This window comes from Panthera leo, chromosome E1 (genome assembly GCF_018350215.1).
Source record: "Panthera leo isolate Ple1 chromosome E1, P.leo_Ple1_pat1.1, whole genome shotgun sequence".
Taxonomy (NCBI): Eukaryota; Metazoa; Chordata; class Mammalia; order Carnivora; family Felidae; genus Panthera; species Panthera leo.
This window is the reverse complement of record NC_056692.1, coordinates 15,609,160-15,624,396: the sequence shown is the minus strand read 5'-3', so window position 1 is coordinate 15,624,396 and position 15,237 is coordinate 15,609,160. Positions and strand designations below refer to the sequence as shown.

General features: G+C 44.3%; 1 protein-coding gene and 1 long non-coding RNA gene across 9 annotated transcripts in view; one reads left to right on the top strand and one right to left on the bottom strand.

Moving 5' to 3' along the window:
• The window catches only part of VPS53 (VPS53 subunit of GARP complex), a 135,946-nt gene that overhangs the window by 102,747 nt on the left and 17,962 nt on the right, over positions 1–15,237 (top strand). For all 5 annotated transcript variants that reach the window (XR_006196442.1, XR_006196441.1, XM_042915541.1 and 2 more), the window contains one exon: positions 10,962–11,110. Coding sequence is in view for 3 of the 5 variants with exons in the window: in XM_042915541.1 (XP_042771475.1) it covers positions 10,962–11,110 (149 nt within the window). In the remaining 2 variants the exon portion in view is untranslated. The remainder of the gene's footprint in view (positions 1–10,961; positions 11,111–15,237) is intronic.
• On the bottom strand, positions 5,763–14,975 carry LOC122206410. 4 transcript variants are annotated; one of them, XR_006196445.1, is made up of 5 exons: positions 14,864–14,975; positions 11,162–11,218; positions 8,606–8,720; positions 7,614–7,743; positions 5,763–6,564 (listed from the first exon to the last, which is right to left on the bottom strand). It is a non-coding gene; the product is annotated as an uncharacterized LOC122206410 (long non-coding RNA). The 4 variants fall into 4 exon arrangements; XR_006196443.1 differs by lacking the exon at positions 7,614–7,743; XR_006196446.1 differs by lacking the exons at positions 7,614–7,743; positions 14,864–14,975 and adding an exon at positions 12,311–13,235.

Genomic DNA, 15,237 nt, shown 5'->3' with positions numbered 1-15,237 from the left:
TATGAGGAAATCAGTATGTGAGAGAAGTACAAAATGTGCCCTCTTTAAAAGAGGAGAGAGTTCATCTCTCTGTTCACATCAGGTGGGGAAACAAAGAAAGCCTTCCTAAGGAAGTGGCATTTGAAACAGACCACAAGAGATGGTGAAATTTGGAACGAATTTGCGATGAAGAGGGCGTTCCAAACAGGGTGACAATATGAGTAAAGATTTATAAAGTTAGGAAAAGCTCTGAACTTTGTCAAAACTGCCAATCTCATTACCCATCTTTGGAGTTTCACAGAGCACTCTGCACTCATGCTTCCGTAGTCAAGATCGGAAACAGGAAATTGGCTGCCCTCAAGGGGTGTCTATCCTGGTGGGGAGAAAAGTTCGAAGAATTGATGCTGTAAATAAATGGATTTTATAAATAGTGAGAAAACGAGTGTTGGGCTTGCCAAAGTGGAGTGGAGTTAGAGGATTCTGCGTTGGTGAAAGAAGGCTTGACAAAATGGGTGGAGCCAAGCAATTTAATTCTGTTATTCAGCTGGGAAGACACGTCATTTTTGTCGAAGGCACCCCTGGGTAGCAGGTAGAGCTTCCATTATTTGTCCCTTCGCTGCCTTGTTCATTCTGCCACCCCTGTGCATATACCTGTACTCCAGCCTCCCAGCCACTCAGCCACTCCTGCTCCCCTGGATGCATTACTTTTTGGGGATGGGGCAGCTTCCATGCATTTCTCATTCTGTTCTTTCTGCCTAGAATTCCCTTCCCATTATTGCCTGCCCAACGAGCGCACCCTTTAAGATCTAGTTCCAATGTCTGTCCCCTTTTTAAAAATCAAGGTATAATTCGCATACCACAGAATTCACCCTTTTAAAATGTATAATTCAGGGGCGCCTGGGTGGCTCAGTCAGTTGAGCATCCAACTTCGGCTCAGGTCATGATCTCACGGTTCATGAGTTCAAGCCCACATTGGACTCTGTGCTGACGGCTCAGAACCTGGAGCTTGCTTCTGATTCTGTGTTTCCCTCTCTCTCTCTCTCTGCCCCTTTCCCACTTGTGCTCTGTCTCTCTCTCAAAAATAAGTAAACATCACAAAATAAATTTTAAAAATGTATAATTCAGTAGGTCTTAGCATGTTCCCAAGACTGTGTAACCACCGCCACTAACTCCAGAATATCTTCATCACGCCAAAAAAAGAAACCTCCTACTCATTAGCAGTCACTTCTTATTTCCCTGACAGCCACTAATCTACTTTCTGTCTTCGTATTTGCCCGATCTGGACATTTCACATAAATGGAATCATACAACATGTGGCCATTTGTGACTGGCTTTCTTCACATAGCCTAATGTTTTCAGTGTTACTCTATGTGGTAGCATGTATCAGGCTTCCTTTTTATGGCTGAATACTATTCCATTGTGCAGTTAGACCACATTTTGTTTATCCATTCATCAGTTGATAGACATTTGGGTTGTTTGCGCTTTTTTTTTAAAGTTTTATTTATTTATTTTGAGAGAGAGAGAGAGAGCACAAGAATGGGGGAGGGGCAGAGAGAAAGAATCTCAAGCAGTCTCCATGCCGTTAGCACCGAGCCCAACTTGGGCTCAATCTCACGAACCACAAGATCATGACCTGAGCCAAAATCAAGAGTTGGACGCTCAACCGACTGAGCCGCCCAGGCACCCCAGGTTGTGTCCACTTTGTAACTTCTATGAATAATACTATGAATATTCACATACAAGCTTTTGTATAGATATGTTTTCAGTTCTCGAATATATACCTAGGAGTGGAACTGCTGTATCATGTGGTAGGTCTGTGCTTAACATTTTGAGAAACTGCCGAACTGTGTTCCACAAGTAGCTGCACCATTTTACGTTCCCACCAGCAACAGTCAGGGGTTCTAAAATGTCTGTATCTTTACCAATGCTTTATTTTTAACATAGCCATTCTATCTCATTGTGGTTTCAGTTTGTATCTGCATTTCTCCGATGACTAAGATGTTGAGCATCTGTATATCTCTTTTGAAGAATTGTCAGTTCAAGTCCTTCATCCATTTTTAAACTGGGTTGTCTTTTTATTGTTGAGTTGTAAACTTCTTTTTATAGTCTGGATAACTATACTCCTTATCAGATACATGATTTGCAAATATTTTCTCCTTTTCTGTGAGTTGTCTTTTCACTTTCTTTATTGTATTTATTTATTTATTTGTAACATTTATTTATTTTTGAAAGAGAAAGACAGAGACAGAGTGTGAGCAGGGGAGGGGCTGAGGGAGAGGGAGACACAGAATCCGAGGCAGGCTCCAGGCTCCAAGCTGTCAGCACAGAGCCTGACACAGGCCTCGAACTCACGGACTGCGAGACCATGACCTGAACTGAGGTCAGACGCTTAACCGACTAAGCCACCCAGGAGCCCCTCAGTTTCTTGATTATGTACTTTGAAACACTAAAATTTTTAATTTTGTTGAAGTCCAGTTTTTATATTTTTTCCTTTGGTACTTGTGCTTTTGGTGTTCTAGCCAAGACACCATTGCCTAATCCAGAATTACAAAGATTTACACCTGTATTTTCTTCCAAGTTTTTTGTAGCTTCAGCTCTTTCCATTTGGGCCCTCAATCCATTTTGAGTTAATTTTTGTATATGGTGTAAGGTAAGGATTCAGCTTTTGTTCCTTTGCATGTAGATATATAGCTGTCCCGGTACCATTTGTTGAAAAGACTTTTCGTTACCCATTGGATGGTCTTGACACTCTTGTTAAGAATCAGTTGACCACAGATGTACAGGTTTATTTCTGGACTTTCAATTATATTCCATAGATCCATTATGTCTGTCTTTATGCCAGTACCACACTGTTTTGATTATTGCAGCTTTGTTCTTGTTTTTGTTTTTTTAGGGTTTTTTTTAATGTTTACTTATTTGAGAGAGAGAGAGAGAGACAAAATCCCAAGCAGGCTCCGCAATGTCAGCACAGAGTCCGATGTGGGGCTTGAACTTATGAACTGTGAGATCATGACCTGAGCCGAAGTCGGACGCTTAACCAACTAAGCCACCCATGTGCCCCAATCATTGCAGCTTTGTAGCAAGCTTTAAAATCGGAAAGTGTGAATCCTCCAAGTTTATTCCTTTTCGAGATTGTTTTGACTATTTTGATCTCTTGCAATGTCACCGTTTTTGTCTTCCCCGCAGTGTCCTTCTCTGTGAAGCACCACAGTACCTAGACCATCTCTCTACTCTGTTATACAATTCTTTTTATATCTGTCTCCCCTGTTAAGCTTTGAACAACTTGAGAGCTGTGTCTTGCTCACTTTTGGATCTCCATGGCATAGCTTAACAGTAGTATTCCCTAAATGCCTTTGACGGTAAAGAGGGCAAGAAGAAGAAAGAACTAAAGTTTGTGGACACCCATTTGACCAAAGAATGGTGACAAAGTGAGTCACAGATAACCCTACTGAACGGATTTAGCTGGACAGAGCTGGTAGACATAGAGTGTCTCTTTAGGAAATGGCAGGATCAGAGACCCTGAAACCTTTCGGCGCATGCAAGTGCTGTTGAAGGTATGATGCTCCTTGATAGTACTCAATAGCAGGGCTCCTAACTTCCAACAAGTAGCATCCTGGAGCTGGTTGAAGGGAGGTCGGAAATAGGAAATGCCCACATCTAGCTGTTCGCCCCCTAAGCGTGGGCAAGAGCCCTGCTGCTAGAAAAGGAGAAGAAAACACAGAGTGGCAAAGTTTGGTAGAAAATACACAGGAAGAGCCTAAAACAGGCCAGGCCTGTGTGAAGGAAGTAAAATATGGTAAGAGTTTAGTGGTCTCTCTGAAACGATAATTTTGAGATTACAGTAATGTGGATAAGTTATATCAAAATTTCAGACCATTTTTCCCTCCTGTGTTGCATTATTTTCTTAGATGAGCTCTATGAGATAATAGTAAGTAGTTATTTACATGGAGCACTTTACCGGGAATCAGCACCCAAATGCGGTATCTCATTTAATTCTGACAATAAATGTATAAGGTACCTCTCTTTCACAGATAAGGGAACTGAAACTCAAAGAAGTTAAGTCCCTTGTCCCAGATCTCTTAGCTAGCATGTAGGAGAGCCAGGATTCAAATTCAGGTCTGTCTCTCAGCTGGATTATACTACACCATACATACAGAATGAGCAAACGTGGAAACTGAAGCCAAATTAGCTTCAGTAACTTGCCTGAAACTAGAAGGGCCCTAAGTCAGTGTGTGCCCGGGACTGCTGGGCTCACGAAAATCGTCATGCCTACCTGACCGCGAGTCTTCAGGCATTCACAGGCACCCTGTTGGATGTCTGTCTTCAGCTTTTCTCGATCTGACACTGTGACTTTCCTCCTGGGGACGAAAATGGGCTGAGCAGCCAACCCAGGCGTTCTCTGGTTCGCATATTTCTCACTGAAAAGGAAGGAATTGTCTTTCTGGTGTGTGTGTTTTCCTTTTCATAATACGCCCAAAGCCACGTAGCCTTGTAACGGTGAAGCCAGAAATAAAACCAAGTCTCCCCAGTTTTTGAAAAGGTAATTGTTTGAAGTGCTTTAGGAGAAATACATTGTTTGAATGTGAATTCTATAAATCTTTAGCAATTAGCCATTGTAATTAGGCTTTACAAGTAGGATCTTTAAAAATTCTATGGCTTCCTTAAAAAGAGACCATTGGTCCCATGGTACCCTCCTCAAGGTGTCCTTTTTCCTGGGGCTACTCACATCACTTGGTTGAAAGAATCTAACTCTCGGTCCAAAACCAAGCACACTTAGTTTTTGCCCATTAATAGTAGTTTTAGAAAAAAACGGAAAGAAGAAACTGAACAAATTAAATTTCCTTACGGTCTGGCATGTAATTTCTATTAGGTTTCAAGACTGAACGTGTGCTAATCTAGGAGGCTGCATTACTATCCCCCAAAGACATTTTGAAATAGCTAGAACAGTCCTCAAATCTGTTCTCATTTTCCTCTGTCATTGAAATGTAGATCTATTACAGGAGGCCCGCAGAACTCCATCATAAGAAATCCTGAAGTTCACCTTCCACTTAACAATTGAAGCACATCTTTCTTTTTTATAAAAGATTTCTTGGGGCGCCTGGGTGGTTCAGTCGGTTAAGCATCCGACTTCGGCTCAGGTCATGATCTCGCGGTCCGTGAGTTCGAGCCCCGCGTCAGGGTCTGTGCTGACAGCTCGGAGCCTGGAGCCTGTTTCAGATTCTGTGTCTCCCTCTCTCTCTGACCCTCCCCCGTTCATGCTCTGTCTCTCCCTGTCTCAAAAATAAATAAACGTTTAAAAAAATTTAAAAAAAGAAAGATTTCTTTTTTCATTATGACCAAAGCAAATCACCTTTATTGTAAACAATTGTATAAAAAATACAGATTTTTAAAAAGAAGAAAATTTAAGTCACTCGTATTCTTTTTAAAATTTTTTTTTAATGTTTATATTTATTTTTGAGACAGAGACAGAGCATGAGCAGGGGAGGGGCAGAGAGAGAGGGAGACACAGAATCCGAAGCAGGCTCCAGGCTCTGAGCTGTCAGCACAGAGCCTGACATGGGGCTCAGACTCACAAACCGCAAGATCATAACCTGAGCTGATGTCGGACGCTGAACCGACTGAGCCACCCAGGCGCCCCCAAGTCACTCATATTCTAGCCAATAGATTTATGTCAGTCTTTCTCTTTATGCATATAGTGTTTAAATAGAAGTTTATACTTTATATACAGCTTCATAACTTTTTTTCTCATTTAGCAGGTTTTAATAGTTTTCTGTGTTGTTTAATCCAGAGCTACTGTATTTTTAGTGATTGCATAGTATTCCATAGGACAGAGTATTTATTGTTAAAGCCGTAGCAACAGTTAACATTTACCATGGAATTAATACCTGACAGGCACTATGTTAAGAGCACTTAACGTGTTATCTTTCAACAACTGTATGGATTACAGATATCATCACCCCAATTTGTATAGCCAAGAAAACCGAGGTTCGGAGAGGTTAGGTAGGTTAGGTAACTTACCCAGGTCACACACTTAGTGGCTTGCACAGGACTGGCAGACTCCACATTTCCTCACTTTAAGTATTCCAGTGGAGTCCTGCCCTTAAAATGTATGTCATCAACTCAATTTTGATCATTCTTTCCAATTATTCATGTTTGAAAACAGTCTGGCGACGGACAACCTCATAAATGCGCGTGTGTGTGCATGTGTGTGTCTTCTAAACATTTGTAATTATTAGCCTCAGATTAATTGCCTTAAAGGGAATTGCAGAGATCAAAAGCTATGTAAAATGCTAAGACTTTGGGTAGATACTTTCAAATTGTATTTAAGAAAAGGTTGTACAAATTCACCTTCCCATTGGCCTAGCAGTAAGTAGGAAAAATATATATTTATCTTCCAAAAGCCTTCGTTACTCCACTTTCTGTTCTGGGTCTTGTTGGTTTTCCCGTCGGAGTCAAGGCGCATGTGTCCTCTTCCTCTGTACCGCCATCACCTCTGCCACATCACCTGCGTTCGTGCGCCTCATACAGAGATTTTGCTTGCGCCAATTCCTTCCGCTAATTTCAAGTTCGTTTAGGGTGGTAACACTTTAAAAGCAACATGGTAAAATGGAAAGAACATGGATTTCAGAGTCAGACAAACCAATTTCTAGATCTCAGCTCTGTTAACTTCTCAGTTATGTTTCATTAGGCAAATCCCTGTCCTCAAGCCTGTCTTATCTATAAAGCAGGAGTATTAATACCTCCCCTACTGTATTATTGTAAGCAGGAAGTTCATGTGAAAATGTCAATCACATGATGCCCGGTACATAGTAGGTGCTCAAAAAATTTCCTTCTCCCTTTTTATTCCCCACACAATGCTGGTCCAGTGTTATGCACACACAAGGTACCTGTAAGTGTCGCAGGTGCTTGTTGTAGGAGTAAAAGTAGCCCAGACAAGCTTTAGAGTATGTGTGTGTACCTGGGCAAAGGCTGGTGCTTGGGGCCAGTGGCCCAGCAGCCTACACCATCTAGTTCTAGCCATGGATCTAGTTCCATGATCAAAATGAATAGGTGGGAATTTGAACTTGAGGAAAATTAGTTTCTCAGGAGGCCTCTTTCCAAGCTTCATATAGCAATAGAGAAAAGTTCCAAAGTAAGCTACTTATGGAGCTTTGCTCTCTGACTGGTGGATTGGTCAGAATTCTCTGCTACAGTGGGCCTTCTCTAGGAAGCAGTTATTCTCCCCAGCCTTCCTGTGAAGCATTAGCATCAGTCACACACTCCTTCCTCAGGTGGCAGAAACCGTGGTTGAGCCCCTGCCCCTGTAGCCTCTTCTGTAGCTAAGTGTGATCATTTCCTTGGGTGCTGCTTCTGTCAATCCTGTATCTTAGTTACAGCTTCTTTTGCAAACTGTTTTTCTTCTTGTTTATATAGTAGCAGTATTATGCAACCCCACCTACACTAAAAGCACAAGAGGAAAACTTTAAGTAGGGAGGGGTAAATTCTTTCTTTTAATATTTTATTTTTAAGTAACCTCTACACCCAACACGGGGCTCGAACTCACAACCATTGGATCAGGAGTCACATGCTCCTCCAACTGAAGCAGTCAGGCACCCCTGAAGGGGTAAATTTTAAATGTCAAATGCAAAGTTTACCTGGAAAAGTCGGAATCTTATTTCTACTGATGGCTTTTCATGATGTTTGTTCTTCCAGTGCAGGCTAATTTTTGTTTCCTTTTTTGACAGAGAACTTTGCTTGATCACTGTATATTTCATTAGCTTCTCCCTGAGAAACGGGGCTTGGCTTACATTAAGGCCCAGGAATTGCTTTTGTTACTTTTTTTTTTTTTTTTTTTTAAACAATCATCTTGGAAACAGCCTGGTGTCGTAGTGCTTGGCTTTAGACAGACTTGGGTTGTCTCCACTGTGTTATTTACCAGCTGTGTGACTTTGGGCAAGTTACCTAACCTCGTTGAGCTTTTGACTATCCTCATCACCAGATGAGCTCATGTGTGAATAGTAAATGAGATAATGTATACAAAGTGCCAGGCAAAGCAACCTGCATACGGTGGGTCCTAATGTCAGCGTCTTGGGCCATTCCGGTTACAACTTAAACCCTAAGTTGTCTGGGATGGGCAAGCATCAACCATCTAAGGCAGTGACTGGACAGAATCACTGCTAATTACACTTTGCAGATTTTTTTTAATAGTAAAGCCAGTGTCAACTTTCATTGTTCTCCAGTACTTTAAATTGTTTTCTGACATGGGGCACCTGGATGGCTCAGTCAGTTAAGCAACTGACTCTTGATATCAGCTCAGGTCATGATCTTGCAGTTCATGAGATCAAGCCACTCAATCAGTGCAGAGCCTGCTTGGGATTCTCTCTCTCTCTCTCTCTCTCTCTCTCTCTCTCATAAATAAATACATACATACATACATACATACATACATACATACATACATACATACATAGTTTTCTTATGTCATTAAGCTGACTTAAATTTAAAATCCCAAATCTACTTGACTTTTGCTAATACTTTTAACTTGACGAGTGGAGTCATAACTGACTATTAAACCAAACCTGATCTTTTCACATATATTCCAAATGTGGATGTGTACTGACATAGCCAGTAAGAGGGTTTAGCTCACCAGTGAGAACTTGAAGTCCAGCGTCCCACGCTTTGTCTTGCTTCAGAGCTGCTTTGTAATCAATGACAGGGCACGTCACCACCTCCCTTTATGGTTGTCTTCTGTTAATGGAGACCTGTGATGTATAGATAATTACTTATCAACTTTGTGAGATGCTGAAATGTAAAATGTTGCCAACCTGGACAACAGTAGTCATTACAGTGCAAGAGCTTGGTGGCCGGTAGAGGAAGGGGCATCGAGCCCTCTTCCCGGGTTGCTGTGTTTACACAGGGCCTTGGGCTCCACGTGGTGCTGCCAGCTGGGGAAAAGAAGGTGAGGTGCAGACATTAACAGCATCTGTCAATTTTGGCCTCACCCCATGAGCTCATTTAAGATCTCCTGAGATGCTTTTTGTTCAGATGGGTCAAATCTCTAAAATCACATGGGAAAAGAAGCCTTTTGAATAAGATAAAAAGATAATGGAGGAAAACATGACACATAGCCAAAGCATTAGAATATAAAGTCGGTTCATATTAGAACCTTCTACTGTTCCTCCATGGTTTGTTTCTAATTTTCCCCAGTAAAAAATTAGAGACTTTTTTCTATCTGGCACTTTGTTGTGAAACCTTGCATAAGACTTAATGTCGCTGGGCCTTGGTTTTCTTATGTGTAAAATGAAGACAGAAGTTCCTTCCTGCTTTTTTATATGCTTACACATACGTAAAGCTTTTAAAATATAAATATCTGCTGATTTGGGGGCACCTGGGTGGCTCAGTCGGTTAAGCATCCGACTTCAGCTCAGGTCATGATCTCACGGTCCGTGAGTTCGAGCCCCGCATCGGGCTCTGTGCTGGCAGCTCAGAGCCTGGAGCCTGCTTTGGATTCTGTGTCTCCCTCCCTCTCTCTCTTTCTCTCTCTCTCTCCCTCCCCCCTCCCCCCTCCCCCACTCACGCTCTGTCTCTCCAAAATGAATAAACATTAAAAAAAACTTTTTTAATTAAATATCTGCTGATTTGAAGAAACATTAGAACAAAACATGGAGTCATTATAGCTTCCCAGGAGCTGGGGAGCCATCCATGTACAATATGATTCTTTTAAACAAGTTCCCTCAGTATTGAATTTTTCCTTTCCCCAAGAGCTCTATAAAAACACTAGTTCTCTTGCCAGAGACATCAAGGCCTCAGAACTACCGCCCTCCTTCTATGAACATATTATATGGTTTGTGTTTGGCTTAGGATCTTTTTAATAGCCCAGCTCCATTCTGAGAGGCTGACTCAGCAGAACTCCTCCAGCACATTCCTGCTCTTTTCAGGATTAAAGTGCCCATTTGCTGCCAGCTTCGGGGCAGGCTGGGAGCCCACACTGCCTCTCTTCTCCTGTACGCATCCAAGCGGGGAGAGGCTCCACGGCGCTCTTCTTGCCCTGTCTTTCCGGAGCATGTCTCCTGATTCTCCTCAGGTGGTTACAGCTTGAGCCAGTCAGGTACCTCATTTGTGTCCATGGCCTGCCCAGGGACCACTCAGGTCCTCTCAGTGATGCTGGTGTGCCCCCCGCCTGCCATTCACACTACCCCGGGTGCTTCCTTCCTGCCCTGTTCCACATGCCGCTGTCCTACCCTCTCATCTGCCCCCTCGTACTTGCCAGACATCTTTCCTTTCCCTGGACTGAAACCCCAACATAATCTCGAAGGTTTTAGGAGTAAGGTTTGAATGTTTTGCTATGGAAGAGTTCAGTTATGTACAAAAGTAGAGAAAACAGTACCACAAACCTCATGGACCCATCACCCAGCTTCACCGATGTTTCATCTGCTCCTCCTAATCCTAGATTATTTTGAAGCACGTCTCACACGTCCCGGCATTTCTAGCTCCCTTTTTTCAAAATCCTCACCTCCTTACCGTTGACTTGAGAGAAAGGCCTAAGTAACTCTCGTCCACGTTTCATTTCACTTAGCCCAACCACCCCTCCGATCTCCCAAGCTACCAACCTGCTCAGAAATGGATGTGCCTCCCCTGTTCTCCCACAGTCCTTTCCCGGTGCGACAGCGGACAGCGGTGCAGTCCGGTTCACCTGCCTGGCGAGGGTTCCATTACAAGTTGGCCACTTAGAGGGGCAGGGAAGGCTATTTGAAGCATGAGGGGGACAGTGTAGAAAAGGGTACCTGAGTCACATCTCACGGATAAGGATGAGGTGGGTCTGCTTGCTTTTATTCACCATCAGCCACTACAGACGAAGTAAGACAAACTGCCCAAAATAAAATGGCAGCTGTGGTCGCAAGCTCTTGCCTCACTGTCACTCCACCTGCCCTTCCCCAGCGACGTGGAAGACTGTCCTCCCGCGAAGGATCTAAAGACTTGTCCTCCCTTATCTCTGTTTGCAGATGCAGTGGCAGAATGTGGAGCACGTTGGTGACCAGAGCCCTTACGTCACCTCTGTCATCCTTCACATTAAGCAGAATGTCCCTATCATCCGCGACAACCTGGCCTCCACCAGGAAATACTTCACTCAGTTCTGCATTAAATTTGCAAAGTAAGTCCTGGAACATTCCCATCACTGGGTTATTCTGAGTGCCACACTTACCGCCAGCATGCTCACCACCCAGGTGTCCCGCCATCCAGCTGGAATTCATTCTGGTGCCTGTAAACAAACATTTTTTCGTGCTCCAAAGAAGGATAATAAAACGAAGTCCACTACTCAAAGTCATAGACAACAGTAACAGCAGGACAGTCACCAACCACATGAAGACAAACTCAGATGAGCTGGGGAAACTGTTTTGAATTAGGTGGACGTAACAGTGCCCCTGCCTCCCCACAGGTTCGGATAATTAAAATTATTTTTCACTGATTTCAGTTATATATTTTGTCTCCAACTAGATTCTAAACTATTTTTAGGGTAGGGACCATCAGTTCTACTTCTTTGAAGCCTTCTCTTCCTCCTTCCCCATAGTACTTATTGCTGGGGCTGCCAGAATTGATCTGCTGCTGGACCTCCTGGAGTCCGGGGAAGGTACTAGAAATTGGGAAGAGCAAGTCAGGGAGCCCCACTGCCAAAGGACATGTAGTGAACACTGCACTGCTTGTCTTTCTGCTACGTCCTTGTGTGTGGCCATTTCTGGCTTGACGTTTGGAAGTGGGGATACAGTTTGGGCCTTTGCCAGTCAGCATCTGGCTGTAGCACTGTTTCCCCCGAGACGAGGCAACGGAGAGGGTCAGTGCCTCCTCCGACTAGCCAGCCAACACGCGTCTTGGCACACGCCACCAGGAAGAGCTTCGAGAAGGTCAGCCTGTTCCCAGCTACTGTATTTAAGTTGTCCTCATCCAAGTCCCAAAGGGGGGTTTAGGGCTCCAAGTTTCTGTCCTCCCCAGATCTCTCCCGGCTTGTATTCAATTAAGGCCTTCTCTCTCTCCCTCACAAATAAACCCGAAGGAACAACGGTTATGGAGAGCTTGTGGCATGAGCTTCGTTTCCAGTTTGTCAAGAAAGGATCGGGTGGACTCCCCGGGGAGGCATTAACGTTTGCAATATGGTGGACGAACCGGGAGTTGACATTCCCTACACCCTCTGAGTGCTCATCGGTGTGTGTTAAAAACATTGCTGATAAATCATGCTGTGACACTCCCTGTACCCTTGGTAGAAACAGTCTCTGTACAATTTCACTGTGGCCCAAAATCTCCAGTATGGTTGCACAGGGGTCTGAACTAATGTTAAAGAGAACAAGGAGTCATTTACTTAGCTAGTCCCGGTATCAGCCTCACGTTCTGTCAGAGCCCTTTGATTTTATTGCTAAGCTTCTATTGGATGAGCTAGGAAGACGATGCCCATCTCTCATATCTGGAAGTTTAACCTCTGATAGGAAAAGTGGTCTTCTGATTTAATCCATGGTACCCTCTCATCCTTGTAAATCCCAGCCAAAGACTAGAAACCTCAGAGATGGCGCTGTGAGAAGATCCTTCCCCATCAAAAGCAATGGCCGCCACTGCCCCTTGGGGCTGGAGCAGCCTTGGGCAGTTACCCATCACATTGCCAGCACCTCTCCCCACTATGACATGTCTCTGGTCCCTAAATTTTCCCCACCCCACCCTTGTAGACTAGCACACAGAGCCAATTCAAGCGTACAACCGAAGCCCTCTGGAGAGAAGTAACTTAGGTAATAAACTGTACCATTGTGATTAGTCATGAATTCAATGTCATGTTTTTTGTTTGGCCTGGCTCTGATGTAGAGCACTGAAGAATCCCTTCTGCATGGCCCCTGTTCTCCCTCCTGGTCAGCAGACCTCCCCCTGGATCAGATCTCTAGAGTTTAGGTTTCTTTCCCTTTAACTTCCTCTCTTATCGCATCGATGCAAGCCATACGTATTTCCTTTTGCCTCCATTTGGTTTCTGAAGCAATAGCAGTCTTTCCTGTTTTGACATCACAATCACAAGCAACTTCCCTCATCCACTAAGCTGATTCTCTTCCATTCAATAATGGGGATCGTAAAACAAATCTCTTAATAGTGGTTGAGAGGATAAAATGAGAGGTCTTGTGTAAACTTCCGTGCTGGTACCAAGCTGACATTCAAAAAGTGGTAGCTGCTACCATTTTAATTTGTTATTACTTATTATTTATTTAACATGCAGTCATTTGAGCACCTGCTCTGTCCCAGACATAGAATTAAGTGCTTTGGCTTAATAGACGTGGTCCCTGTTTTCATTTGCCGTACAGTCTAGTGGAGGGAAATAAACATGTGAGCAAATAGCATCGTGAGGAAGTTTCTGCTAGGCTAGAGGTCTGTGAACTCTGTGTAGAAGATGGCGGAGGTGACTGAGGAGAGGCTTCATAAGGAGAGAGGTCCTGGAGCAGGGTGCAAGAGCTGTGTGGGTACTGACCCACAAGGTCGTAGGGAAGGGCATTCTGGGCACAGGGAGCCGTGTAAGCAGTCACAGAGGCAGTAAGTAGCCTGCAGGATCAAGCCTAGGGGGCCACAGCTTAGCATGAGAGGCTAGAACAGAGAATCAGGACAGTCATGGAAGGTGTCGTCTGCAGCCATTTCAAGAATTTGAATCAGGGAAGGGGCTTGAGCATATGGCATCTGAAAGAAATCCCTTTGACAGCCGATGGTTACCAAAGATGAGACCGAAGGCAGGCAGAGACCGGTTAGGAAACAGTTGAAAGAGCTCAGGTGGGAAGAGGAAGAGCAGTAGTGTCAGGAGTCTGGGCGAGGGAGCGCCGGGGAAGGGCTGGGAACTGATTGGACATTGGGATGGAAGGCTGAGGGCGCCGGCTCGGGTCACTCCTGGTTTCTGGCTCAGGTGACTGGGTAACGAGATCAGGTCCACTGAGCCTGGGTTCCAGGGTGGGGCTGAGTCCTGGCCGTGCTGGAATTGAGGTGCCAGTGCTGTTCCAGTGAGACGGCCGGTACTTCGTCGGGTATTAGACATTAGAGTGGGCACCAAGGTACAGGAGATGGCATAGAGAGACCCAGGAGGGTGGAGTCATGGGCCTGAGAGCAGCTTTTGAAGAGTAGGCGATGAGGGTGCTAGCCAGCCTTTCTCTTGACCTCCACATCCTGTTTTATTATCGTTCCTTCGCGGGCCCTGTGTTCCGCTGGTCAGTCCAGTCTGCATCTGCCCTTGATTATAGGCATTTCTAGTTCCCACACCTTCCATTCCGCACCAGTACAACTCAGCTTTCCCTACTCAGGCCCTGCAGTTTATTCTAAAAAAGGCCTCATGATCTATAAAAATTACTTCTCCCTTTCCCCAAACCAGTTGCCCTTCAGTCCCCAGTAAATTTTTCAGAGATCATGTATTTTTTCCCTTGTTCTGACAGTTACTCCGTTAGCAATTCCTTCCTATCTTTGCATTTAACACCCTATAACCATGTCACTATCATGTCTGTTAGGGTGATTTTCAGCTGCTAGTAATAGAAGCCTGACTTAAACTCACTTAAGCATAAGGTGAACTTTGTATTTCTTGCAACCAGGAGATCAGAGGTAGGACACATCCAAAGATGGTTGCTTCAGTGGTTCGGCAATGTCATTAAGGACCCACGTTCCTTATGCCTCTGCTTTCCTTGGGGCTGGCTTCATCCTTAGAATGGTGGTAAAATGGCAGCTCTAGATGTTTTATTCAAACACAAGAATACCCTGAAGAAGGAGAGAAACTCTTGCCCGGGCCATGCAGTGAAGTCCTTTCCTCCAGTCCGATTGTCCAGCTTGGAGTGTGTCCCCCATCTCAGGACCAACAGCAGTCAACAAGGGAATGCCATGCTCTGATTGGCTGAGGCTAATCAGAACTCACCTCTGCAGTTTAGGAGCGATCAGCTTTTCCCCATCATCTCAAGACCTGAGTAAAACGGGGGCTTTGGCTGGAAAGAAAAAGAAGACAATGGATGCTGGGAGGCCACAGTAGCATCTACTTCAACTTCTCAGTTTTTGTATAGAAGGAAGTGAGGCCTTAAAAAAAAAAAGTTTCTGGGGCACCTGGGTGACTTAGTCGGTTAAGCGTCCGACTCTTGACCTCAGCGCAGGTCTTGATCCCGGGGTTGTGAGTTCAAGCCCCAAGTTGGGCTCCATGCTGGCCATGGAGCATACTTTAAAAAAACAAAACAAAAACAAATTTCTACAGTCCTTTACCAAAGAGAGAATGAAGCCTAATTTGTCCCTTTTTTTTTC